The sequence below is a fragment of the Morone saxatilis genome, unplaced genomic scaffold (assembly GCF_004916995.1).
Source record: "Morone saxatilis isolate NCDOM2014 unplaced genomic scaffold, NCSU_SB_2.0 Contig8, whole genome shotgun sequence".
Lineage (NCBI taxonomy): Eukaryota > Metazoa > Chordata > Actinopteri > Moronidae > Morone > Morone saxatilis.
In genome coordinates this window covers 19,056,504-19,082,265 of record NW_023340257.1, presented here as the reverse complement: position 1 = coordinate 19,082,265, position 25,762 = coordinate 19,056,504, and the positions used below count along the sequence as shown (strand labels likewise).

Genomic DNA, 25,762 nt, shown 5'->3' with positions numbered 1-25,762 from the left:
AACTAATATATGTACTAATATATTAACGTACTAATATATTAACTAATATATTAACCTACTAATATATTAACGTACTAACATATTAAAGTATTAATATATTAACTTACTAATTTATTAACGTACTAACATATTAAAGTATTAATATATTAACCTACTAATATATTAACGTACTAAGTTACTACAATAGAGTTGTATTTGATTGCATTAAATTGTACAGTACAGGCAAAACAAATCCCGTAACGAATGAAATAACATTTTAAACGACTTCTACACTGCATTTAGGACGAGAATGAGATTATTAAATGTATTTAAAGTCTTGATAAAATGTGCTTAGGCAATAGCTTTAGAGACTTCTCCCTCAGTTTTAAGGTTAAATTAAAAGCAGAGCATTTGTGCAAGGGGGATAGAGATGTGTGTCCGAGGTCTTCAAACTGTAGAAAAGGGCGGGTTTCTCAGTGATTCTCTGTGCACCAAAATATAAACAAGATCGATCTATTCATCCAGTCATAATATAATACAAGGATAAAGAGAGCACTGAATAACACAGTGGTGCATTATTAATAACTTGTCATTTAAACATTTATGCCACGCTGCAGTATTTGTTTATGAGAGATGGTAACAAGTCTAACAGATGTCTGTTTTCTCTTCAAGTAGGCAGTCCTCTCACAGAACTGTCCCAGAGAGGTAAGGAGATTCAGCCCTATTGCCTCCCTTCTTTTAAAAAAGCAGTGCCAGGGTATACAGACGTGTAGGCTAACCCAAACTGTATTTCCCGTACTTTTGTGCACATGACAGGTCAGGCGTGGTCTGTCGAGTGAAGTACTGCAACAGCCTGCCTGACATCCCTTTTGACCCCAAATTCATCACATATCCATTCGACCAGCACAGGTAAACATCAAGCTTCTCCATCCACGAAGTACACACTGTTGAAGATGGACACAGCTTGACGTTTGTGTTTCTGTTGTGGTAGATTTGTACAGTACAAAGCCACTTCTCTAGAGAAGCAGCACAAGCATGAGCTCCTGACTGAGCCAGACCTGGGGGTCACCATTGATCTCATCAACCCAGACACTTACCGCATAGACCCCAATAGTAAGTCTCCAGTTGTTGTCATATATTTTTTTTCAGTGACCATCTTGCTTTTCATGAAATGTGTGTTTAGACTGAACCAATCTTTTAAATTGATAGTATTGTTGGATCCTGCTGATGAGAAACTGTTGGAAGAGGACATCCAGGCACCATCCAGCTCGAAGAGGTAAGGTTGCTAAATGGGCAGTTTCGTGTTGTTGTAGATTCATGTGGAGATTTCTTTGTTTAAACGTTTTCTCCTTCCCTATAAGGTCACAGCAGCATGCCAAAGTGGTCCCGTGGATGAGGAAGACGGAATATATTTCTACAGAGTTTAACAGATACGGTGTTTCCAATGAGAAAGTGGAAGTCAAGTAAGTTGCGTAACTCTGAAATTACTTATAGAAAGGTGTATGAGTTTGTGTGCATGTGTATAACCTAGACGTATTTTGTGTTTAGGATCGGTGTATCAGTCAAACAGCAGTTTACAGAAGAAGAAATCTACAAGGACAGAGACAGCCAGATTTCTGCCATTGAGAAGACATTTGAGGATGCACAGAAATCGGTGAGTGAGCGTATAACTAGGCTGCTCAACCCTTTAGCATCCTTTTATGTTTCAGGCAAGTAAAAAACAAAAGACAGTAGTTTAAACACGTCCATTTGAAATATTATAGGTTTGCAACCTCAAAACCTTTTCTTCAGCTATTGCTGTAGAGCTGCTCAGTGCAGTAGAAGACTGTAATGGTCAGGTGTCAGATGCAAATCAGCACATTAACCCAAAATAGAAAAGGTGTTCTTGGTCAACGTGCATGTTTGGATAATTGAGAAAAGGGGCTATGGTCTGTAAACATGTTGTTTCTCTCCAGATTACACAGCACTACAGTAAACCCAGAGTTACTCCTGTGGAGGTACTACCTGTGTTCCCTGACTTCAAGGTGAGTTATAATTTCACTCAGAAAATGTACATGCATCAATTTAAAAAAAAAAAGTTGTCTGTGTGCTTGTACTTCATATAGTAATAATTTGTACACTTTCTCTTTCACCCAGATGTGGATCAACCCATGTGCTCAAGTCATCTTTGACTCTGATCCAGCACCTAAAGACATATCAGGACCAGCTGGAGTGGAAATGATGTCTCAGGCCATGATCAGGTATCGTCAAAATATCTGTTGCGCGGCTGTGCATTTCAACTGTTGTATTATTACATAAATGCTAATTCATGTTTTGTTTCTCTTCATTACAGAGGTATGATGGATGAGGAAGGAAATCAGTTTGTGGCCTACTTCTTGCCCCACGAAGAAACACTTCGCAAGCGCAAGAGAGATTGCGACGAAGGGATGGACTATATGCCTGAGGATCTGTAAGTAAAAAAATATTGCAGCCAGAAAATCCTCATGTTACTTTTCTCATTTTATGGTGTATACCAGAAAGCAATAATGCAATTTTATTTTCTTTGTTTCAGGTATGATTACAAGATAGCCAGGGAGTACAACTGGAATGTCAAGAACAAAGCCAGCAAGGGTTATGAGGAAAACTACTTCTTTATCTTCAGAGATGGAGATGGTGTTTACTACAATGAGCTCGAGACAAGGTGAGTCATTGATCAGAGAAGAAACTTGTTTGTTTTTTCACCTCAACTTAAAGAAGTGTGCCTTTTTACAGGTATAATTGCCGCTGGTGTGTTTAGTTCATGAGTGTAGACTGTTGTGCTTTAGAAAGTTCGGTGTCAATTGATGATGCACAAAACACGCAGCTCCACCACCATGATATGAGGGGCTTTCACGGGAAACTGTTAGGCCTTGTCCACTGACTGTCTTTCCTCTGTCTTGCAGGGTGCGTCTGAGCAAGAGGAGAGCCAAGGCTGGAGCACAGTCGACCACAAACGCTGTGCTGGTGTGTAAGCACAGAGATATGAACGAGAAGGAACTCGAAGCCCAGGTGAGTGTACTTTACAGGTATTTGTACTACTTATTGGACAGTACTTTGTTTTTGGAAGTAGGACTTTTGAATTGAGTTTAGTGACTGAATTATTTTCTTAAATTCAGTAGGTTATTCTATCAGACCTACAGCAGTGCTTTCCAACATGACTCAATTAATCTAAACTAATGACTGGAGCTCCTCTAGCATTATCTATAAGCTTGGATTCTTGGACAGTAGGCAGTGTACTGGTGACTGATTCCTTTTCATTGTGGTTCTCAGGAAGCACGTAAAGCTCAGCTGGAGAACCATGAACCAGAAGATGAAGAGGAAGACATCGACATGGATAAGGACATACCGGACTCTGGTCAGTTTTCTTGTATTCTACTTCCTGCACCGTAGCACTAGCATGTCTGATAAACCATTCACTGCATGCACTGAGGACAGGTTTTTATCAATTTCTGTTTCTGAATTGTTTTCTCCAGGTGATGAGAAAGAGAAGGGCAGCGGCAGTGAGGCAGAGAACTCTGGCAGCGAATCCGAGAGGGAAGACGAAGACCGGGAACAAAGGGGAGAAGAAGAGGAAGAGGATGAGGACAAAGAAAAGAGGAGGAGGAAGCTGAGCGGTAGCGGAAGTGAGAGCGGCGAGGAGAGGACCAGAGAAATGCGAGACGAGGAAGAGATCTTCGGCAGTGACGATGACAGCGATGACAACGAGCCCAAGAACTCAGCCAGGAGCAGCGGGGAGGAGGGCAGCGGAAGCGAGGATGAAGGAGGGAACAGAGGAGGCAGCAGGAGTCGCAGTGCCTCTCCAGCGCGCAGCGACCGCAGCAGCGACCACTCGGAGAGGGCGCAGAGTGGAAGTGGAAGTGAGAGAGGCTCAGACTCCAGTGATGCCAGTGACAGTGAATGAGATCTGTGGTCCGGACAGAAAGGTGATGGCCACCTATCTTATCTTTATGTTCAGCCCCAAACATGGCAGTGCCACCCTGTCACTGACCCTGATATTAGCTCAGTCCGGGGCTGTAGTTTCTTCATGATTGCAAATATCAAATTAAATTGTGTGTGCAAGAATGCTAATTGGTTTTGGACTGGGGACATCTCTCTTCAATCCAGTTTTTATTTGTAGATTTAACTTGCGCACCAGTAGCTATTTGTACACCATTTCTATGTTTTCTTGTCTGTCAAAAATATTCAGGATCATGTAAAAATCATGTTCTTCTCTTAGCTTTTGACATGTCATTGAGTTACAGCTTTGAAGCGCATAATAAAATGCAGGTGACATTTTGTAAGAAACTCAGTGGTCAAAGGTTGTTGTTTTTCCCTCTTTAACGGATTCAGGGAACCTCTAAGTAATTCCATAAATTAAACAGTTTATTTTACAATCTGCCAAGAAGTACAGGACTGTCTGTGCTCCATTTAAAAGTGATTAAATATTTGTTTAGTTGATGCTTAGTTCACACTTTTGTTTGAAGGAATAGAAGAATGTCTAAAATGATTGATTTCATTGCAAAACTGACAAATCAAACTTTTTCGTATTGTAAATCATTTAATAGCACAAGTAACATGCACAACAAGTGAAGATTTAAAGAAAAAGGCTGATAGTAGTAGTAGTAGTAGTTGGAGATATGGGAGATGCATATTCAGCGAAAAAATGCCAGCTGGTTCTTCAGCCATTCCTCTGTCAAGTCATCAGCATTTCTTGTTTCAAAGACCTCACAGAGTAAAGCATAGAGTGTCACGTTCAAGAAGAATAGAACATTTACCATTAAAGGTGCATCTTCTAAACTAAAATTAATATACATGTTTAGAAAGACGTTTATTTTTTATTACATTAAATACTTATTTTATTATCATTCTTCAATATACTGTACATGGAGGTATGATAAACTGTAGGTCATAATTACGAGATAATTACCTTTGTGAGTTCTGCAGCTTGGACCAGTTGATTCTTACTGCCTGCATACATCATCTGCTGCTCTGGCTTACATCCTGTTAAAATGGAATTGACATTTTTCCAAGTGGTTCTGTGATTTTACCAAACATACCTCAGCCAATCTAGTAAGTGCCACCTTCATTGCTACAATAAATTTTAATAAAGTGGATTTCAGACGTGAGGAGATAATGGAAAACGATTGCTTTTGATTTAAGACACTATTACTATGGATATTACCATAAAGATTTGATTAAAGAGTTAACTACTTACCCATTGGACTGGAGAATATGAAACACAGAGGGTAAGACACTCTCCCATCCCCATGGACATATTTGTAGCTGTAGACAATGAATGTGCACTACTGTCAAGGAATTTCAACTTTTTTTTTTTTTTTTTTTTTTCAAATGTTAAAACACTTTTTTCGTTGCAACTTTTTCTATATCAATAGATGATTTTGCAAGTACACTTTGGGTGAATTTGAGGATTTTGCTCTATTCATAAGACATTCAATCAGGATATCTGGGTTGCCGCTCTGGAAGTTCATCTCTCAACTCGTCCAGTGAGATGTCCTAAAAGACAAAGTTGAGTTTGAGTGACATTTAATGCAGAATGAAAAAAAAAAAAAAAAATGTCACTTGCCTCATATTCTTCCTCAAGGATGACAAGTTGTTTCGCCATGTCTATTTTCACTAAAAAATAAAAATGAATATTTAGGGTTTTTGGTTGTGTTTGTTGATGCACTGATATTTGTACGGGATTTGAATTTGTGTTGATCAAGTTACAAATGTAAAAATAATAACCTTCAACATTAGTATGTAGTACTCACTCAGTATGGCAGCATTGTTGGTCTCTTTTCGGAATCTAAACTTTTTCAGTTTAGCTTTCAGACTTTCCTCCACTTCACACACAACCAGAGAGCTCGACTGCAAAATAGCGTAACAAAAATATCACTCACATTGTGTCAATATAAGAAATATTAAAACATCCCCATATGCTCCAGTGCTTTTGATAAAGTAGATTGGTCTACGGGCCACAAATAGAAACAAAGTAAGTCAGTAAGAGACATCTGTTCAGGTCTCTATCAACCTTGTATGGATGCATTAAATATTCATAACACTATTCTGACATATTGAGGGCAGGAAATGTTTTTGCTGTAACATGCAAGAATGTAGTTTCCTGTGTGAAAGCGCGCGGGGGGATGGTCAACATGCGTCGCAATGGTAAAGTAAAAAATATATATACACATAAATGTATAAATGACAGGTCATCAAATCCAGTAAATTTGAACAGAGTGGCAAAATCTTTCAAACAATTGCATCAGTTTCACCTACCATTCTCAAAGGATCCTTTCCTGTCTTTCTATATTCAGGGTGACTCTGTCTTGCTGACAGCTCCTCTCAGACTGTCAAGGTCCTCCTTAAGATGGCAAGGGGAGGGCAGGCTCGAGCATTCAGCAGTTCTGCTTCCTGTTTTTAACAGCACAAAATGACTCGCGTGCAAACTCAGCCAAGTGGGGTTTAAAACCAGATGACCATCTTTGAATGCATTAACAAAAAGATCTGCATTAAAAGCAATGCATCTTGGTACGGCAGAAGAGATTGTGTTTAATTTTAATAGCGTCGTACAGTTTGATGTTGAAGAACACAGTTTTACAATATGTCTATCGCAAGAGCAACTTTCACTTCCCATAACATCAAATAGAAACTTACAGAGCTTGAAAAGGTCCTCCGATCTAACAACACCACAAAAGAACAATGCTAAACAAAAAAGTAAAAGTATAGAACTATATGCAATGAGATGTAGGCATCCAAAGTAAAATATTTTAATAAAAAATTTTTCTGTCACAGCACACAATAATATTGCACCATATTGTTAAAAGTGTTCAGGTTATGGTGCATTATTAAAATGTTTGATTGTTACATTTTGGGCCACGCCTGCAGGCTTCAAACTGAATCACTGTTGTGCAGAAAAAAAAATGAAAGTGGCGTCACAGGTTTGCTCTCCTGGTAAATGCATTACATACCATTATGTTGCAGCCCTGGCCATACCCCAACCTGTGATGTCACAGCAGGTCGTTTGCCACTTACCTTTGTGTGTGCTGTGGTGTGTTTGCCATTGACAGCTGAAAGCAAACACCTGCTGTGGGAAATGGTTGCGGCCAGATTACATTATGCTTTCAACCCACTCCCAAAGCAACAACAGTTTTCTATTCTATGTTATTTGATGTTGATTCACCGTCAACAACAACCACCTCTGTATGGAGGATCTCAATCTTTATCCTAAATCCTAAAATTCTCTCAGCCATTTATAATGTCAAACTATGACTCCTTTGTTAACTTATTCACTATTCCCTAAATACTCAGCTGTCGTTGGTGCTGAAACAGTCATAATGAAGTACTAGATCATCAAAAATGTAATTAACACAAATGATAAGAAAAGATAAGATGTACCTTTATTGATCCCCCGTAGGAGAAATTCAAGTCAGACACAGCAGCATAGGGGACTGTAGTGCAAAGAGTATAGAGTGTTAATAACCCATTATCAAGTGGGGTGACTGTAGCTCAAGTGGTTGCTCATTAATTGTGGAGTTGGTGGTCCAATACCCTTGGCCTTGAGTAAGGCAATAAAGCCAGACATTCAATTCTTCTAGCTTCTTCAACCATGTTGAAGATTTATCAGTTGAAATTAAATATCTTTGGGCTTTGGGAACGTTCAATTGAGATTATTTAAGTATTTTCTGACATTATATTGATTATTACTATTACTATTATCATAAAACTAATTAACAAATCATTGTTATATGGGGAAAAAAAACATTTAGGGGTAGTAGTTGTGACAATACCCAAGATAAAAAACCTGATATGGAGCGTTTCATATATAACACATATACCATACTATATATATAAAACTGTTTGAGAAGAGTGCCTTCTGGTTATCAACAGTTTTCTGTTTTTCTCCCATATTAAAAACCCGAGTCCAACGGTGTTTCTACTTCTCTACAAAAAAAAAAAAAAAAAAAACCTCCATCTGCTCTGCTCTCAGGGTGGGAGCCTCTTTATTTACCAGACTGTGGGCGGAACAAAACACTACGTACAGTCCAGACGTATGACGTCGCACCCACGTCTTACGTCAACTCAAACCCGAAGTAGATTTCTCCAGGCGTACTCTCTTTTTATTTTCTGCACTGCAATAAACATTTTGTACATACAGTCTTCACCAGGGTGTGTTTGAAACCACGGGAGCTCGCCGCCGTCACGGAATACCCTTAAGGAATACCTCGTACGGGATCGAAATCTACGCTTCTCTCAGCTAGGCTAACCTTATTGCATCTATTAGCAAAAAAAAAAAAAACTTGCTAGCGCTAGCACCCCTGCTAGCTGCCCCTGCCCTACCGTCGAGCTAGCTATGCATTAGCACTTTAGCCTAGCTCGCTGACCAGTGACAACCGACAAAGGTAAACAACACACCTTTTGAGTCCGTTTATTGTAGATGGCGACTCGTGTAAGTTTGTCTAGTTAACTAGCTACAACCTGCTGTCGATTAAAACTGCGTTTCAACCTCCCCGCTAAGATTGGAGTGAAATGAGAAGAGGGGCAGCAACAGCTTCGGCGAAACACCACACAGATCCAGAAACCCTGTTCATTAACTAGGCCGAGCGAGCTGGAGATGGGTGAAACGAAGCTTTTCTGAAGCGCTGAATAACTGTGAAGCAATTGTGTTGGAAAAGGTTCACTGTTTCGGAGGGTTTTATACCGTCAAAAACGGCGACATCTGCTGGAGAAATCTGTGGTGTTGCATTTGTTTGGATGGATTAAAAGCTCGAGACCACGATGAAACAGTCACAGTACGAGTGGCTTTACTGCTTTAATTCGCATTTTGTCCAGTAGCTTGTATAGAAAGACCCGACCACCTTTAAACAGAGTCTACAGATGGAGATTGACAGGACGACCCCCGTATTCAAAACCAGCGCGACACCTCTCTGATGAGGCCTCGTTTGGGTTGGTCACGTGATTTTTGGCGTGGTGAAGCCAGTGAACTATCGATACTTCTGCTCTGAATGTATCTATAGATGTATGTGTATATATATCCATGTCTGTATACTGTCTAGTAAGTCTGCTATGAGCGTCCCATTACTGAACCAGGTGAAATGTTAGCCTGTTCCAGCTTTATAAACCTCGCAGGGATAATCACAACAACAGTCTGCTGACCAGAGCTTATAGACGGACACTCATGTTTGTGCTTTAATCAGAATTATAGCTCATAGTGTTACAGGTGGTACCGGTTGCAGTTAGTAGTTTTGGCATTACCCTGGCTGGTTATTGATTAATGTTTCTTCAGTAGCTGATAAGTAGCGTATTCTAATAATTAGCCTTTGTAAATACTTGGCACTGATGACAGCTCTTATTCCTTGAACAGCAGCCTATTTTAGTGTTATGTGTTAAGCATTACTCCCAGTTACTGACCTGAGTCTTATCTTGAAAAAAAAAAAGTGTTTGACACACCTTTTGTGAGTGACCTGCGCCTTTTATCATTATGATACAACGCAAGCAGCGTGAGCATGCCCCTATGAAGTCATAACGTTTATTAGTAAAAGCTTCCCTCAAATAACACCCTTTCTGTCACTGTTAGAGATTAGATTGTGAAGAAGCGATTGACTTGCAAGATTTGTTTGAATATTTTCCATATCTGATTTTGTTTTGGATTACACGCAGTCCATTTGAGTCCATCTGAAACTCCTATTTGATGTCATATTCCTTATTATTGCCATTATCTGCGTATCATAAAAGGTTGAAGCCGTGTGTTTGTCCTACGTGTGCCATCATCTCTTGTTTATATATTATATATTACCCTAGTACTTTCACTGGTGGACTTAATCTGTCAGAGTACTGATGTTCACTAATATAGAAGAGTGTGGTTGGGGTCATGTCATGGTGAATGCATGTTACCTAAGATGCTTCTCTGTCTTTTTGTTGATTTTATAGGGCACGGATGATGTGATCCTGAACATGCCAGAGTGAAAAAACAAAAAGCTTTTCCTGCTTGTTTCATTACCAGCTAGAATTGTTACGCTCTTTCAGCCTCACCTCACAAGACATCTTCCCAGTAATCCCCACGGCATCCCTGTCTGCAGTTCCTTCTGCACCTGAACCATGTGAGGGCCCCTCGGTCCAGTCTGAGGGGATCCCAGGACTGTTGCAAATACGACCCCGCTGTGCGGGGTGAGACTGATCCCGTCTGTGTCTGAGAAAGCAGTCTTTCCAGTACCCCCCTCCCCATCCACACATTCCTGTTCTCCTTACTGAGGAGACACGCCATGATGTTCCGAGACCAGGTAGGTATCCTCACAGATTGGTTCAAGGGCTGGAATGAGTGTGAACAGACGGTGGCACTGTTGTCCCTCCTGAAGAGGGTGTCCCGCACCCAGGCTCGCTTCTTACACATCTGCCTTGAACACTGGCTGGCAGACTGCACAGAGATCCAAATACTAGAAGCTGAGGCCAACAATGCAGGTAGCTGAGAGTTTTTTTATTACATATTATCAATTATCTGTGACTATCAAACACTGTTTGTGCTTTCTTTTCCTAACATTGAAGAAGGCCAATATTAATGTAGCAATAAAAGATGAATTGCTGGTGAAATGATCTTTTTGCCCTTTGTCATTAGCAATTGTCAGCCAGTGGCATCAGGAGCCAAAGGAGAAGGTTGTGTCCTTGCTGCTGTCCCATCTGCCTCTGCTGCAGCCACGCAACAGCGAGGCCAAATGTGAGTACATGAAGCTGCTTCAGAAGGTGTTGAGTCACACCATTGAGAGTAGCCTGTTTGTGGAAGAAAGCAGACAGCTGCTGTCCTACGCGCTCATCCACCCTGCCACCACACTGGATGACCGCACCTCTCTGGCCATGTGGCTAAACCACCTGGAGGAACACCTATCTAGTGGCTATGCACCCCGGGCCCCACCTAGCCCCTACCACCCGCGCCAGGGCTCAGATGAATGGCCGAGCTCTGCTGAGGCTCTGGAACCTGGCCACGCCTGGCACGACAAGTCCCCTTCATCCAGTACGTCTCCAGCAGGCCAGAACGGACACATGCCTTTCCCAGGCGGGATGTCATCTCCCATCAACAGCAATAACACAGGTAATGTTTGTCATTCTCCTAACTTTTCAAATTGGCTGAAAACACAGAGAGGAACAAGTTTGGTTGGGTCATATGAGGCCATTGTAGACGATTGTCCAAACAGTGTGCATTTTGTTAAAAGTCTTGTCAACATTTCTTTCATAGGTATTAAGACGTTCTGTTGTTCCTCATATATGAATTGTTTCCCTTGCCAGGTCTGTGTGGGCAGATGCAGCCCAGCCCTCTGAAGAAGTCCATGTCCGTTATTCCTTCCAGTCCCCAGGCTTGTGGCTCTGAGTGGGTTAGCCAGGATGATGCAGGGGGGCGGCAGAACTTCATTTCAACAGACCACGCACCCCTTTCACCCCAGAGCAGCGTAGCCTCCTCAGGCAGTGAGCAGACAGAAGAACAGGGCTCCAGTCGCAACACGTTCCAGGAGGATGGCAGTGGCATGAAAGGTCAGAGTTCATTACCTAAACTGAGCGCTCTCTGCATCTGGCTCTGGTAAAAGCCACACACAGCCAACAGCTATGGTGATATAAGCTGAAATGTAACGAAACGTTGTTTTTTTTTTTGTCCATTGTGTTTATTTGCTCTAGATGTTCCTGCGTGGTTGAAGAGTCTCCGCCTTCATAAATATGCATCACTTTTCTCCCAGATGACCTATGAAGAGATGATGATTCTAACAGAGCAGCACCTGGAGTCACAGGTTTTTAAGCCTCCCTTTTACATACACTAGGGCTGGGCTTTGATTGTTCCACCCTCCTTATCAATTGTTAACATTACTGTCCTCAAACCTGATGATACATCAACTCTCAATGAGGCATGAAATTAAGCAACGCACCCTACAGTTATATCGAACCAGTCACACATACAAATGGTGCGATTTTGCCTCTGCCCCTTGGCTTTAATGAAACAAATGGTGATTAGGTTTGTTATTTAGTAACTGTATAAATTGCCCAGTGTTCCCACAAGAAATGACTCGCCTGCTTCTCATACCATCTTGTTACTCACTTCTTTTTAGAATGTCACTAAAGGAGCACGACACAAGATCGCCTTGAGTATCCAGAAACTGCGAGAGAGGCAGAGTGTGCTCAAGTCTTTGGAAAAGGTAATTCAAATGGGATGATGATGTTCTTCTCTAAGTGCTAAAAACAAAAAAGGGGGCAACAGTGTTTTGTCTTGATGAATTTTCACTTGTACTGATGAAAAATGCACTTGAGTACACACTTGTCAATGATCATGCGACCCTTGATTTAGTTCCTTCAAAAATGTCCCGTTCTGCTGATCGGCACAGAAACAGTCACAGAGCAGGGCTGGCAGGGCCTACCTCTGAATAGCTTACACAGCATGTGACGCTGATGTTGTCACCTCATGGCAGGATATTTTGGAAGGGGGAAACCTGCGTAATGCCCTTCAAGAGCTGCAACAGATCATCACCACACCCATCAAGGCCTACAGCCCACCTAGTGCAGCACATACTGCTCCGGATGCAGCCACCTCCCCGGACACAGCCCCCTCCCCTTCAGAAGCCACAAAAACAGGAGCAGACAAAGAGCCGGCCTCAGAGGGCTTCCAGTCCCACAACCCGCCTCCCTGTGACGCAGACTCCCCAGCCACACCTATCTCAGACGGCGACATTGCTGGACAGTTCACCCGTGTCATGGGTAAAGGTACGAATAAGGTGTTTCTCCACGTTTGAAACTGATTACGCGTAGACGGTAGACTACATATGATTTGTCCTTACAGGAAGTGCTCTTAAAATTTTGCTCACACAGAAGACACACTCAACAGCATAAAAAAAATAATCCATGTCACTATTCAACATAAATCACATACTTCATAGAGATGAATAAGAACATGAATATCTGGCTTTTTGTTGTTGTTTCAGTGTGCACCCAGCTGCTAGTGTCAAGGCCAGATGAGGAGAATATCAGCTGTTACCTCCAGCTCATAGAGAAGTGTCTGACACATGAGGTGAGAACCTGAAAATTCATTTTTTTTTCCATTTAAGTCATTTGTCTGTCTGCATTTGTGCAATGTAGTAAATGCAGCTAATGATAGTAAGTAGTTACAGCACAAGAAAACCCTCATAAATATTAAATGATGAAAATACCATATAAACAAACTGACATTATTTGTTAGTAACATAGACTCTTGCAATCATCTATGGTTTTTTTTTTTCTTGAAATGAATAAAGCTTTCCTTTTTGAAAATCACAGATTATTGAAGCAACTGCTGAAGTGCCTTTAATGCTCTTTGAAAAGCTGAAACCTTTTTTCTTCTGCTGTCTCTTTCTATGTGTCAGGCTTTCTCAGAAACTCACAAGAAAAGGCTGGTCTCCTGGAAGCAGCAGGTCCTCAAACTGCTCCGCCTGTTCCCTCGGAAAGCTATGCTGGACATGCCTGTGTACCGACAGAAAGGGTGCGAATCTGCTAGCCCTCTTTTACCTTTGATCTCCCTCTTTAGCGGGGGAGATGTCACACCAGCTGAATGTTACATTCTGCCTGCATTCATCCCTACTGTCTAACTTTTACTTTGATTCTCTCTCCCTTCCCTTTTCTCTTTCACTCTCTCTTCCTCATTCAAATAATAACTACCATTTCATGTGAAGTAGCTTCAGCAGTTGAACACGCAGTTCTCTTAACACTCATTGATTTCTGACGTTATGTGCCTTGTTTTTTTGTTTTTGTTTTTTTTACTCCAGCTGGACCTATGGGTCCAACTCCCTCCCCACAGCGGGCTCTGTGAGTGGAGTTGTAGCGCGGCGGGGCCAAAGGCAGTTCCAGATGACCCCTCGTGGACTCCCAGCCCGGCCCCTTGGTATTCTCAGTCCCAGTGGGATTGGGGGAGCATCTCCACGCCACACACTCACTAGTCCTGCGCTGCCAGGACAGGGTAGACAAGTCAGTATTCATGTAATTGGATGAGCCTTCTAACACCTTTAAGCTGTTTAAGTTGTGGATAGAGCATTATTAATATTTGAGTTGAAGGAAAATTGTTTGTCCTAAAAGCTGACTACACAGCTTGACGTTAATTGAACCCAACACATTTTAGCCTATCTCCATTAACTGTGTGTGAAGTTATTGACCTGCTTCATAACATGCCAAAGGAGTCATAATACACTTTAGTAAACAGTTGTTCCGAAAGGAAAACAAGGTTAGAAACAGGAGACATTGGCAGTTTAATCAGTACACACAAGACAGTACAAGGTGTTAGGGCATCACATTTTGATACAGATGGATCATTATGATAGCTTGAAGACTGTCTGTTTAATGACTTAGCTGAAAGATAAATAATCCATGTCAACCTTCCAGGATGAGTGGCATTTGTGTAATGAGAACTTGTGTTTTCCTCTATAGAACCTGTGGTTTGCCAACCCTGGGGGCAGTAACAGCATGCCAAGTCAGAGTCGCAGCTCTGTGCAGCGGACCCACTCACTCCCTGTCCACACTTCCCCACAAACCATGCTCATGTTCCAGCAGCAAGGTACTGCACGAGGTCAAGCTTCTTTTATTCATCATTAACATTGGTGTATGCACTCACCCACAGTCTATCCCTGTCCTTGTTTTGGTTTTGACATACTGTATTTGTTTCAGTCTTGCCTCACTTAAAGGTCCAGTGTGTAACATTTAGGAGAATCTATTGGCAGAAAATGAATATATTATTCATAGGTATGTTTTCATTAGTGTATAATCGCCTGACATCGTGTTTTAACAGGAACTTGGATGGGACAAACACCTTTGTGATACCACTAAATTCTTAAAGTAAAATGACTCATTTTCAAGCTGAACTGCTCAATGGAATATAGATTTGAAAGTCTGATTTGACTTTTAGTGGGTTTTGGGAGCAACACAAGCTGCACAACTTTTGTTTAAAAAAAGGCTTTTTGGTCAGATGCCAACAGAGAGCTGCTCTCCCTCTGTGCCAAGGACAAAATAACAAGACAGCTTAGCGGCATGTTGCAGTAAACAATCTGTCACCTCGGACAATATACATAACCTTTTGATTGCCTTGTCTCGCGTGCCAGATGCCACACACGAGCATTGTAAATCCAACTGTAATGGCCCTGTCATTTTTCAACAGAGTCATCATAGGACGTTTCCATAATAGAGCATTGTGTCAAAGCCGAAAAGTTCATAACTTAAATGGATGTATGAACCCAGCGATGCTACAGTTTCTATGTCTACAGCTAGGGGATATAGCTAGTAGCCATTTCATACTGTTAATTTTATAGAAAACAAAAACAAAATAGAAGACTGGGTATACAATATGTATTGTACTTTAAAATAAACAATTATATATTAGACATTTTTTATTTCAAAGTATAACCTAGAGACGTTCACAGCACCACGATTGTTTCCTAAATGATTGTAAATCAGGTGATGACAGTGTGTGGACAGTATTACTAAACTGTTCAGCTTGTTCAGTTACTGCTATGCTGTACAAATCTTCCTTCTTAATGCAGTGACAGCTAACAGTGGGGGAAAGCGATGGCATATTCTAATGTTTTTTTTTTTTTTATTGCACCATGCCATCTAGGGTTAGGACAGACAGGACAGAGAGAGGAGCATGTGTCCTCACCCTGGAATTGAACTGGGGATACTGTGGAAACGTTTAATTTAAATAACCCCCACAAAAATTAGGATTATTAATTATTTTGCTGCCTTTCTGACTTTTGCAGGCTCTAGTGCACCCACATGAATGGATTGTTAAAATAGATTCACTAAAATGTTCTTCTATAGTTTAGGATTACAGATCTGTCTCATATTTCCAGGTTTCCTGTAACGGATCTTACTAAACCAAGGAATTGATCATACATATATGTAGAGAGAGTACATGCAAGTAGACAAAAAATAGGCAAGTTACGGGAAGGAGTTCACTTTGATTATCTCCAGTAACTTTCTTCTTCATTCTATTAAAAGATGTGTTCCTCAATAAAGAGACAAAACAAAAGTATTTCACCAGAGTGGGATGAGAGTGTATTCCCCTGGGCACAAATGATCCAATTTAAAGCTGTCTAGCTCAGTATAAACATCAGTCAAGGGTCAAACTTAAGACTCAAATGGCCATCGTTGGCCTGTGTATTGAGGTTTTTTCCCAGCTTTGAGGCTCTCTCACAAACTCTGTCCTGCCTCAGATCAGTATTATTATATCGGTCTGCATCCACTTGAGACAGATTGCAGTTTACACCTGACATCAGAATACGTCTCAAGTGTGTCTTGAGTGATGGTCACATTCTAGTTTGTAAGCAATTGTCATAAGGCACAAAATACACTTTTTCTATTTTAGCATTAGATCTGGTACCTCACCTCAATGTGGAGACAGACTACATTCACATCAGATAGCATCATGTCACATAGTGCAAATTAATTTGCACTTGAGACTAATTAATTTGCACTATTAATGCAAATGGTTTGAGTTTGATCCCGTCTGGCATGTTTATTTTATGGAAATGTGTGAACTGTGTTTTTGATGTGATGGTTTCGTACATAGTTTAGTTCTTCACAAATGTTACTGTAAGCATTGGCATTTAATGTAAAAAAAATTGTTTTGTAGTTTTAAATGTGTGATTTTTACCAGTTATTATAACATTTTTGAAGCTGCACCAGTCGTGGTACACATCCTTAACAGCAGATTACATTACAACAAGCAGACAAGATGTGCGTCTCTCTCTGTTTCTCTTCGTCTCGCCCAACTACACCCAGTCAGTTGAGGCAGATGGCTGCCCACCTAGAGCCGGGGTTTCGCAGAGTCTCTGCCTCTTAAAAGCAAGTTTTTCCTTGCCACTGTTGCAAAGTGCTTGCTCATGGTGGCAATCATTTTATAAGGAGTACGGTATTTTAATTTTATTGAATTGACCAGATGAGGGTGAAACTGTATCAAACTAATTCGACCTTCACCCATTTTATTTAATTTGAAACAAAGACAAAAATACCTTTGAGGACTATTGTCAGTTTAATAGGTCAGACTCTCATAGAGATTAACAACAGACAGTCAACAACTGAGCATCTACGAATTATTCCACTTCCAGTTAATTGGTTCCAGTAAAATATGGTTGTACAAACAGAACTACTTAATGCATTTGGTATCAATCACCTGGTTCTTACATTATTATTTGGTCAAATAAATTAAATCTGCACTAGGTAACTTGTATAAAATAACTTTCTATCATATTTGCTATCTATTAACTATCTTTCTCAGATGATCTCCACTGCAACTTTAACATAATGACAGCACACATAAACTGGGTATTCTTATCTTACATAAAGCATACTTATGTCCTGATAATGGTAATTGGTCTTTTCCAAGTAAAATTGGTAAATGAATCCTCTTTGGGCATTATGTATTTAGAGAAAATGCACAGTTGCTTTTGTACATTTAGAGAGAGATAAAAATGTCCTATATGGCTATCCTGATGGTTATATAAACCCTTAATCTTCCTGTGGACTCTGTTTTTACTCATTCCCTCAGAATGCCAAGTTCCAGGTGCAGACCTGGAGATCAACCCCACGCTGGAGTCACTGTGCCTCAGTATGACAGAGCATGCCTTAGGGGGTAAGTGTCCTCAGCAGCCCTGTACTAAATAGGCCACTGGCTGGCAAACCTCACACACTAACCAGACAACAATGCCTTATTTATATATTATAGCCTTGTAATGAGAGTAAGAATTTTATGAACAGTTTGCGTACATCAGAGAAAGCAATACATACTAATTTATTCACACACAACTTCCTCTATGAAAACAAAGATGAAAAAGTCTGTTGACTTTTATCATTCATTTTTCACTAGTTATATTTGTGTATTAATATATAATAACATCTAAATTATACAATGCCATTAGTCAAGTCACAGTCAAGTTCCTCTTGCAGCGAGAGAAAGATGCAGACATATGATCTGTTTGGTGGTATGGTGTACTTGAAGGACACAATTTGTATCATCACGTCAAACAAGTTTAAGTAGTTCTGTATTATTTTACTGTGTACCAAGTACTCTGTGACTGATTAACTAAGGTCTCTCTGCTGCATGAATTATTGTGTGAGTTCGATGGAATTCAGGGAATTAAAACTATTTTCCTTCCTCGCTTTCTGGCAGACAGATCAGGTTACTGATGTCTTTCTGTGTCTGTGTTTACAGTCTGAAAGTGTCCTGTTCACTTTTGTTTAAATGCACAGTCATGGCAGATTAACAAATGTGTATTTTGGAGAGTTAGTTATTCCAAAGTCATTGCGAGGATAATGTATATACTTTAATTCAGCAGTGACGTGTATTTTCCCAACTTGTAAAAAGAGCTGCTACTTATCTGGAAATATATGTAATAAATATAAGATATGCTAAGTTGAGTATCTGATATACCATATAAATGCATGAAAGGTATGCAATAAATGTCAAAACTTACGGACACATTTTAAAAAGGCATCAATAGCTTTTTCTGCCGCTGGGAAAGGGGGACAAAAGAAGTAGAACTCTCTAATGGTGAAATACCCCTAAAGCATGAAATGTGAATGGTGCAGTATATTCTATGATTGTAAATGTCTTGAAACACATTTATTTCCAATCTCCTCCTCAGATGGAACAGACCGGACATCAACAATATGAAAAGAAGAAAGGAAAAATACACTTCAGTCGAGGCCTGTTAAGTTCCTCATCACCCAGCACAAAGATATACGTATGCTTAAGAAAACCAGGCAAAGCAGTCACTACAAAATGACAAAAAAACTGTGTATATGTTCTCTAATATTTTTGTACTTTATTATATACAACTAAGTTTATTAAAAATGGAATACAGATGATTATTATATTGCAGGACAGAGGAAAAAAAAAAAAAAAAGCAAACTGCTCCATGTCACCTGCAGGACTGTGACATGATGTGCAGAGGCTCAGTTTGCCGTGGTCTGAGAGAAAAACGGTGGATTGGTGCTGTCTTAAAGGGGTTCTGCCCTATGAGTTACTCTTCTTTTCCTCCTGTCTTGGAGCAAGGCTTCCTTCCAGAACACACTGACAGCCACAGCCCCTGCACCACATAATGTGTAGATTCAGAAAAGTCCCAGCCAGAAGTAAGGCACTTTTATTAAATTATCTCTGATATTGGCTCTAGGATACTTTCACCAAGGATCCACTTGTAGACAGGTGTTGACATACAGATACCAATACAGACCCTAGCCACCCTAACTGTTCTGTAACCAGTGCTAGTGAGGGCTTGTGTTGGTTGAAACTTAGGCCACTTTCCTTGGTTCTTTTTATCTTGTCTAGAGAACATGTGTTTTCGTGGCAAAGGCAGGAAAGGGAGGAAAAAGGTTAGAGGAAAAGTTTGTAATTCAACTATAGGCACACCTTTTGTCTTGGTTGTTTACCCTAAACACATAATCAAAGTAGAAGTGACTCTCCTCCTCTAAACATCTACAAAGCCAAAGAGAAGGGTTGTGCGATTGTTAATTTGAGAATGATATTTGTAGTGAAATGCAACAGAATGGTATAATTTTTTTAAAAAGAACAGCAGTTCCAAGAATTTATGCCAGCTGCAATTTGTCTGTTATTTTATGCCCTACTACATAAATGATGATGAATCTCATTTTGTGCCGAGGAATCCCCAGAGGGGTTAATAAGGGCTGGTGGGGTTTGTACTTTGCAAGAGCTGATTTGATATTGAATTGATAAAAGTGAGGAGGGTAGAGTGTTTTCAATTTACACTCTAATGCTGGGTGAGAAAACTAAATGAAACCCATCTCAACCCTCTGGCCCCCTTATGATTGGCTCTGGAAAATGAATCTTGATCTTGTAATAAATGCTCCGGAGCGCAGCGCCTCACCCTCGCAGTGCCCTCTTCCTCAAACGGCCAATGTGATGATTTGATGAATCATACTTTTCAAGGTGCTTGACGATGTCCATATTTTCTGTTTGTGTCTCAATGTGTTTCAGTCTCAGAACCCTAACATTATCATGTGGTATCAGTGTTGAATCAAAAACTGTCTTATACAGCCTCTGTCTTTGAATGTGGCAGAGCGGAGGTGCATGTATGTGTAATATGGTCTTAACTTTTGGATCACTTTTGGTTGCAACATAAGGCAGGGATAACCATTCACATTTTATTTCAGCAGAGCCATAGGAGGTCTGTCTAGTAAAGATGGTTATTTACAAATATCTTTTCCAATTGTATTTTTTACTCTCCCTTGATATTGATAACTTATGCTTATTTTCTATAACCGCATGTTTTGCCACACTAATACAGCACTGTTGTAGATAGAGGACATGATGGTTGATGGTGCCCAGAGTCACCAACAGCTAGAGAGCAGAAATCTTGCAACTAATGTTGTATGTTTATATCGCCTAAATGTCACTGTTTACATTTCTCTGGGATAATGCCCAATTCATGTTATGTGATGTCATGAATACTCCATTGTCTCACTATGTAACACATTAAAGAACTGACGCCTTCTCACACATGAGCTGGCTGGGTAGAGCCTGAAAACAAAAGCCTTCTACCCCCCTAATCCATGGACTCCTTATGAGTTTCAGTAGATTTTCCAACTGGTAACTGTATGAGGCATGTAACGCCTGCTTTTCTTGGTCATGCAGTGACGAGAGAGAATATCTTTCCTGGCCTTGTGATTGAACTGTTGGCTGTCATGTCCTGATAAACTGTTCATGTGGTGCCTGAAATGCACAGCTCCAGCATCCTCAATATGCTGATTTAATGGTCTTGAGTAGTATTCTAGTCATGGATTTCTTCAGAGCAGGCTCTTGGATAGATCTGACTTACTAAAAGCATCACACTCATGCCCGCAAAGGACTCCTGTGAGTTAACAATGCTGACAACTTTAAGACTCTGCTATCTTATTTTTAACTATTCACTATACTGTATATCAATTGTGTTATGTTACAAATGGCTCAGATTATCCTTTTCATAGCCTCTGTAGCTTTGGACAGCTTGCATATTACTGCAAATAGACACAGAGGTACAATGCAGAAGATTTCTGCAAGTGTCTGTGCATAGTGAAGAGGCAGCAGGGGATGACAATGCTTATCTGAGCCACAAATGATGTGATTATGAGTAAACTGAACACTAATAACAGGCCAAGGAATATGTTTACTCCATGTTTACATTCCAGTGATGCATGAAATGAGTTGGGAAATGCACTTAATAAGTTCAGCCTTGTGTATTTTCATATACCAAGCATCCACTAGGAGGTACAGAGCCTGTGTCATATGGAGACTTATATACCAAGTGGTCCCAGGATCATGTCAATGTCCCTACCAGGCTTGGTTGTTGAATTCATGCAGCCAGCTGTAGGTCACATTGCGTATATTTGTCTTGTACAATTTATATTTAATTCCGATGACTCCCCCAGACATTTTCTAATATTTTATGAACCTTTTGCATCCCATGCTTACTCTCTACTTTTTTTTTTTTTTTACTGTCAGTCGTGTGTGTGAATGGTCTGAAGTGCAGCATCCGTCGGATCATTGACAGTCCAAATAAAGAGGTTCAGTTCTTTTGCAGCTTCACTTGTGGTTTGTGTTTGTGTCTATTTACTTCCACATATTGGATACGCATCTTAGCAGCAAAAACAAAAGTCAGTAAAAGGTTGTTTTTTTTTTGCTTTGCTCTCATGTGTCTTGTTAGAGACGTCCTTTCATGTTCCCACGAGAAATTAACACAAGTTACTTATTACTTCCGGGTTGCACGGTTGATTGTGTCGAGCTAATACGAGCTAGCCGCCTTTTTTTTTGTTACCGTCATTAGTTTATTCATGAAGAAACAGGAGCTGTTCCGTCGGGAAACTTGATGACAACCGCTCGGGTATGTTCACATTTTGTGTTAGGGGTGAGAAAGCCGGACATAAGTTGCCATAGATACACATTAACTTGTCCTCCCCGACAGCAAAGAGTGCCCCAAGTTAGCTCCCAGCTAGCCGTCCTTGCTAACGAGTTTAGCTCGATGGCTAACGTTAATGTTCTCGGTTTGTGTGTTTGACTGAAAGAGGAGGTGATTAAATCGTCGATTTTCCCCTCAAGAATCTGAATGTTTGCGAGTATTCACCGCTGGCTAACGTTTGCTTAAATTGCAAGTGGGGGGGAAAAAAAAGTTGGGGAATTAATGTTTTTAATCGACCGTCCGCTGTCTCTCGATAATAGTTGATGTGAATAAAGAGAAGACACAAAGAAAACCCAGACAGAAAGAGGAAGCTCGGTTGACACAAGTGCTATGTTAAAATAAAGAAAACTTCATCTGATCAGCGCTGTTGGGTCGCTGTCAACTTATCTTTTGTTTTGTTTTAAAGCCACATTAAAAACCACCAACCAGCTAACTGCTAAGTCCTAAAATTGTGGATTTATAAATAAACATTAGAAGATGCTTCACAGCTTCACATGCTTCAGATAACATGGATGCTTTAAACCAGTTGTTTTGAAACATTGGCAGCATTATACTGTCGTAAAGAGTGAGAATAGACTAATAACTCTCACACAGGCCATCACAACAATACAGTTTTATTCAAGAGCTAGATCCCACAGAGGCAACAACATTTATAATAAATCTGTAATAAACTGTTTGTTGTGTTTGTTTAGAGTTGGGCCTGCACTGGCTGGGTTGTTTGTTTTTTTTAGTTCCCTGATATGCTTTGAATTTAAAGTTCTTATAGACACTTAAAATAGCTTTCAGTACACACTCAACATCACAAACAGCCTTTAAACTTATTCATTTGAAACATCGAGAGCTGAAACAACAAGTCAATTAGCCATCAATCAGCAGACAATGAACCTGCAGCTGTTTTGATTGTTTAATTCGTTTGTTTTAAAGGAAAAAAGTAGCTTTAGCTTTTCAAATCTTAATCTTTACTGGTTTTATTATTCGTCTGTGATTTTTAAACTGGATATCTTTAGGTTTTTAATGTCAGTTTGGGCTTTGGGAAATTTTTATTTATCATATTAACTGAAAAAATACAGATTAAAAGACGACGAGAATAATTATCAGTTGCAGCGCTAAAATCAGCACCTCTCTAAAACAGTGTAAAAAAATCGGAACATTATGGCCTTAATGAAAGGTTTTTTGAGCAGAGCCGTTGTGTTGCTTCAGTTTTATAAATGTATCCAATAAACTAGCGTGTATCACTAGTAATATGACAGTGTCTCAAAAAGGTAATTGCAAGCATTTAAGTGGAGCTCATCTTGTTTTGCAGGTTGTTTTGACCGTGGCCGCAGTGCTTGGACAACGATAATGACATCTCAGACACGGGATGTGGACGGGATACTTTCTGCTAAAAGCTAACTGCAATTACAAGTTGTCCCTCAGCAACTGTTGCTTTTCCACCACATAATCCATCATGTCGTTACCAAAGGAGTCAGGGAACCGAGGGAAAGATCGAGAGAGGGGGGCCCGTCCCAAGGTGAGACAGAGCCGGTCAGAGGAGAGACGAGATGCAGGCAGTGGACGGAAAGGGGGTGGAAAGGGGAAGAAAAAAGGCCTCGCCTCACACGAACCGGCAGCTGAGAGGCCTGTCAGCGATGGCTTTGAGTACGGTGAGCTGTTGAGCGACCTAGAGACCAGGGACCAATCTTCCTCCTCGCCTCTGAAGGAGAGTTGGAGGTGGCAGGGTTTGGAGGCCGCTGCCTCGTTATTGGGACAAGAACGGGTAACAGCCAGACCAGGGGTGGGAACAGTTAGCTCAGCGACAGAGTTATCTGCACCCAGTGACGGTGAAGGCAGGGGGTCAAGCAGCAGTCGCACTTTCCGGCAAAAAATCCAAGATGCAATGGGGCAGTGTTTCCCGATAAAGACACACACTGCGGCTGCGGCAGCACCAGCACCGACGCCGCAGGCTCTTTCGTCATCAAACGCCTGTGCCTCCTCAAGGCGCAAGATCCACCTCAGTGAGTTGATGTTGGATGACTGCCCTTTCCCTGTAGGATCAGAGCTGGCTCAGAAGTGGTATCTCATTAAGCAACACACGGCGCCCATTACCCAGCCTCCCGTGCTCGATTCTGCGGTAGTGTGCAGCGCCCCAACTTCAGCCGTAGCTACTGTGGTGGAGGACGTAGACGACAGGTTGCGGGAGCGCAGGCGCATCAGCATCGAGCAAGGTGTTGAGCCACCACCAAACGCAGAGATCCACACGTTTGAGGTGACGGCCCAAATTAACCCTCTCTACAAACACGGCCCTAAACTGGCTCATGGTATGAATGAGTTAGCTGGGGCTGACAGAGCCTCGGTTCATCAGCAGCAGCAGCTTCTTCTCCAAAGACAGCAGCAGCACCAGCTCCTACTGCAGAGGTGTTTGGACACTCTGGATGAGGTGGTGGCCTCGGCCTCGGCCTCAGCCTCAGCCTCGGCCTCGGCTTCAGTCCCAGTTCCAGTCCCAGTCCCAGTCCCAGTCCACACCTGTGATACTATTTCCGACTCTCTGGTTGAGCCAGAGGTTACAGCGACCAGCGTGCCCTCTAGAGCCGTGCTTCCACCGACTGAGCATCACAAATCTCACGATGGCTACCGCATTCACACTCAGATTGATTACATTCACTGTTTAGTTCCAGACCTGCTGCAGATCACCAACCTCCCGTGTTACTGGGGGGTCATGGACCGCTACGAGGCAGAGACGCTGCTTGAGGGAAAGCCCGAAGGCACCTTCCTCCTGCGAGACTCCGCACAGGAAGACTACCTCTTCTCCGTTAGCTTCCGCCGTTACGGCCGCTCGCTACATGCACGCATTGAACAGTGGAACCACAACTTCAGCTCTGATGTGCACAATGCCAGTGTCTTCCATGCTCCCACTATGACAGGATTGCTGGAGCACTACAAGGACCCTAAGTCCTGCATGTTCTTCGAGCCCCTGCTGTCCAACCCCATCCACCGCACACAGCCATTCACCCTGCAACACATCTGCAGAGCAGCCATAAGCAGCTGCACCACCTATGATGGCATTAACATGCTTCCCATTCCAACTGCTTTGAAAAAGCACCTGAAAGAATACCACTATAAGCAGAAAGTGCGTGTACGGCGAATGGACACATGGTGGGAATGAAGAACAAAATGATGGACTAAAAGAAACTACTAAATACATTTTTAATGCAATTCACCTGGAACTGAATTAAACTGAACTGAACAATGAGTCTTGTTCACTCTACCTGGCTGTATTAACCTACACTGCACTGTACTTTATTTATTTTATTCCTGCTGTACATGTCTTAACAATTGTACTAAACTCCACTAATAAGACAATATGTAATCTCACTGATCTTGTACACTCAAAGTTCTTTATGCTCAAATTAAACAAACTTATTTAGATCTGTGTTGTTCAGAGAACGACCCTCACACATCATCTGTGATAAGGTTTCCTTCTTATTACAGAAGTGTAGAAGTGCAGCATGACTGCAGTATTAATCATTGTTTCCAGCATTGAGCCCAAGGCTGATTATAAGGAGTGAGAGGTGGGGGCATGTGTTACCTGTTCTTATTAAAAAGAAGACGGCTTGCTATGGAATAGATATTTCTCACACGTTGAGGTTGTGATTACATGCTCACATTCATTTTTAGTGTTGTGGTTTAATTATAGGGAAAGATGCAGAGTTATGTTGCACAGCCTGTAGTAAATGAATGTCTTATGCTCAGATTCTACATCACACACCTGCTTTGTTTTCAGCTTACATCATGCAACCACCGTGGTCTATCCTATGAGATTAACATGCATGTGGCCAGGGGCCAACGGCCTTCATTAGTTTTAAGGTAAAGGA

The 25,762-nt window shown here is 41.2% G+C and overlaps 4 protein-coding genes across 5 annotated transcripts in view; 3 read left to right on the top strand and 1 right to left on the bottom strand.

The window, feature by feature from the left end:
• paf1 (PAF1 homolog, Paf1/RNA polymerase II complex component) overlaps positions 1 to 4,281 on the top strand; it is a 5,123-nt gene extending 842 nt beyond the window's left edge. Inside the window, exons 2-14 of one of the 2 annotated variants that reach the window (XM_035679417.1) lie at positions 655 to 684; positions 796 to 888; positions 971 to 1,092; positions 1,189 to 1,255; positions 1,341 to 1,442; positions 1,528 to 1,633; positions 1,935 to 2,003; positions 2,116 to 2,219; positions 2,312 to 2,428; positions 2,531 to 2,659; positions 2,901 to 3,006; positions 3,268 to 3,352; positions 3,471 to 4,281. In XM_035679417.1, the coding sequence (XP_035535310.1) occupies positions 655 to 684; positions 796 to 888; positions 971 to 1,092; positions 1,189 to 1,255; positions 1,341 to 1,442; positions 1,528 to 1,633; positions 1,935 to 2,003; positions 2,116 to 2,219; positions 2,312 to 2,428; positions 2,531 to 2,659; positions 2,901 to 3,006; positions 3,268 to 3,352; positions 3,471 to 3,898 (1,558 nt within the window). In that variant the 3' untranslated portion in view covers positions 3,899 to 4,281. Of the gene's footprint in view, positions 1 to 651; positions 685 to 795; positions 889 to 970; positions 1,093 to 1,188; positions 1,256 to 1,340; positions 1,443 to 1,527; positions 1,634 to 1,934; positions 2,004 to 2,115; positions 2,220 to 2,311; positions 2,429 to 2,530; positions 2,660 to 2,900; positions 3,007 to 3,267; positions 3,353 to 3,470 lie in introns of both variants that reach the window. The other variant, XM_035679416.1, reaches the window with a different exon arrangement.
• A 233-nt stretch (positions 4,282 to 4,514) lies between these two features.
• On the bottom strand, positions 4,515 to 6,452 carry gmfg (glia maturation factor, gamma). Its single transcript, XM_035679419.1, has 7 exons — positions 6,253 to 6,452; positions 5,748 to 5,844; positions 5,561 to 5,610; positions 5,441 to 5,490; positions 5,192 to 5,274; positions 4,904 to 4,977; positions 4,515 to 4,700 (listed from the first exon to the last, which is right to left on the bottom strand). The coding sequence occupies exons 1-7, from the start codon at positions 6,253 to 6,255 to the stop codon at positions 4,629 to 4,631; spliced, it is 429 nt and encodes a 142-aa protein (XP_035535312.1). The 5' UTR covers positions 6,256 to 6,452; the 3' UTR covers positions 4,515 to 4,628.
• Positions 6,453 to 8,033: 1,581 nt separating this feature from the next.
• LOC118341210 (protein Smaug homolog 2) lies at positions 8,034 to 21,535 on the top strand. Its single transcript, XM_035679414.1, has 13 exons — positions 8,034 to 8,375; positions 9,904 to 10,431; positions 10,586 to 11,056; positions 11,251 to 11,493; positions 11,635 to 11,744; positions 12,060 to 12,146; positions 12,417 to 12,708; positions 12,927 to 13,012; positions 13,344 to 13,459; positions 13,743 to 13,941; positions 14,398 to 14,524; positions 17,510 to 17,593; positions 18,606 to 21,535. Exons 2-13 carry the CDS (start codon positions 10,236 to 10,238, stop codon positions 18,632 to 18,634), a joined length of 2,040 nt encoding a protein of 679 aa, XP_035535307.1. The 5' UTR covers positions 8,034 to 8,375; positions 9,904 to 10,235; the 3' UTR covers positions 18,635 to 21,535.
• Positions 21,536 to 21,677: 142 nt separating this feature from the next.
• On the top strand, positions 21,678 to 25,316 carry socs9 (suppressor of cytokine signaling 9). The gene is made up of 2 exons (XM_035679415.1): positions 21,678 to 21,836; positions 23,215 to 25,316. The coding sequence occupies exon 2, from the start codon at positions 23,359 to 23,361 to the stop codon at positions 25,051 to 25,053; it is 1,695 nt and encodes a 564-aa protein (XP_035535308.1). The 5' UTR covers positions 21,678 to 21,836; positions 23,215 to 23,358; the 3' UTR covers positions 25,054 to 25,316.
• Positions 25,317 to 25,762: the final 446 nt, after the last annotated feature.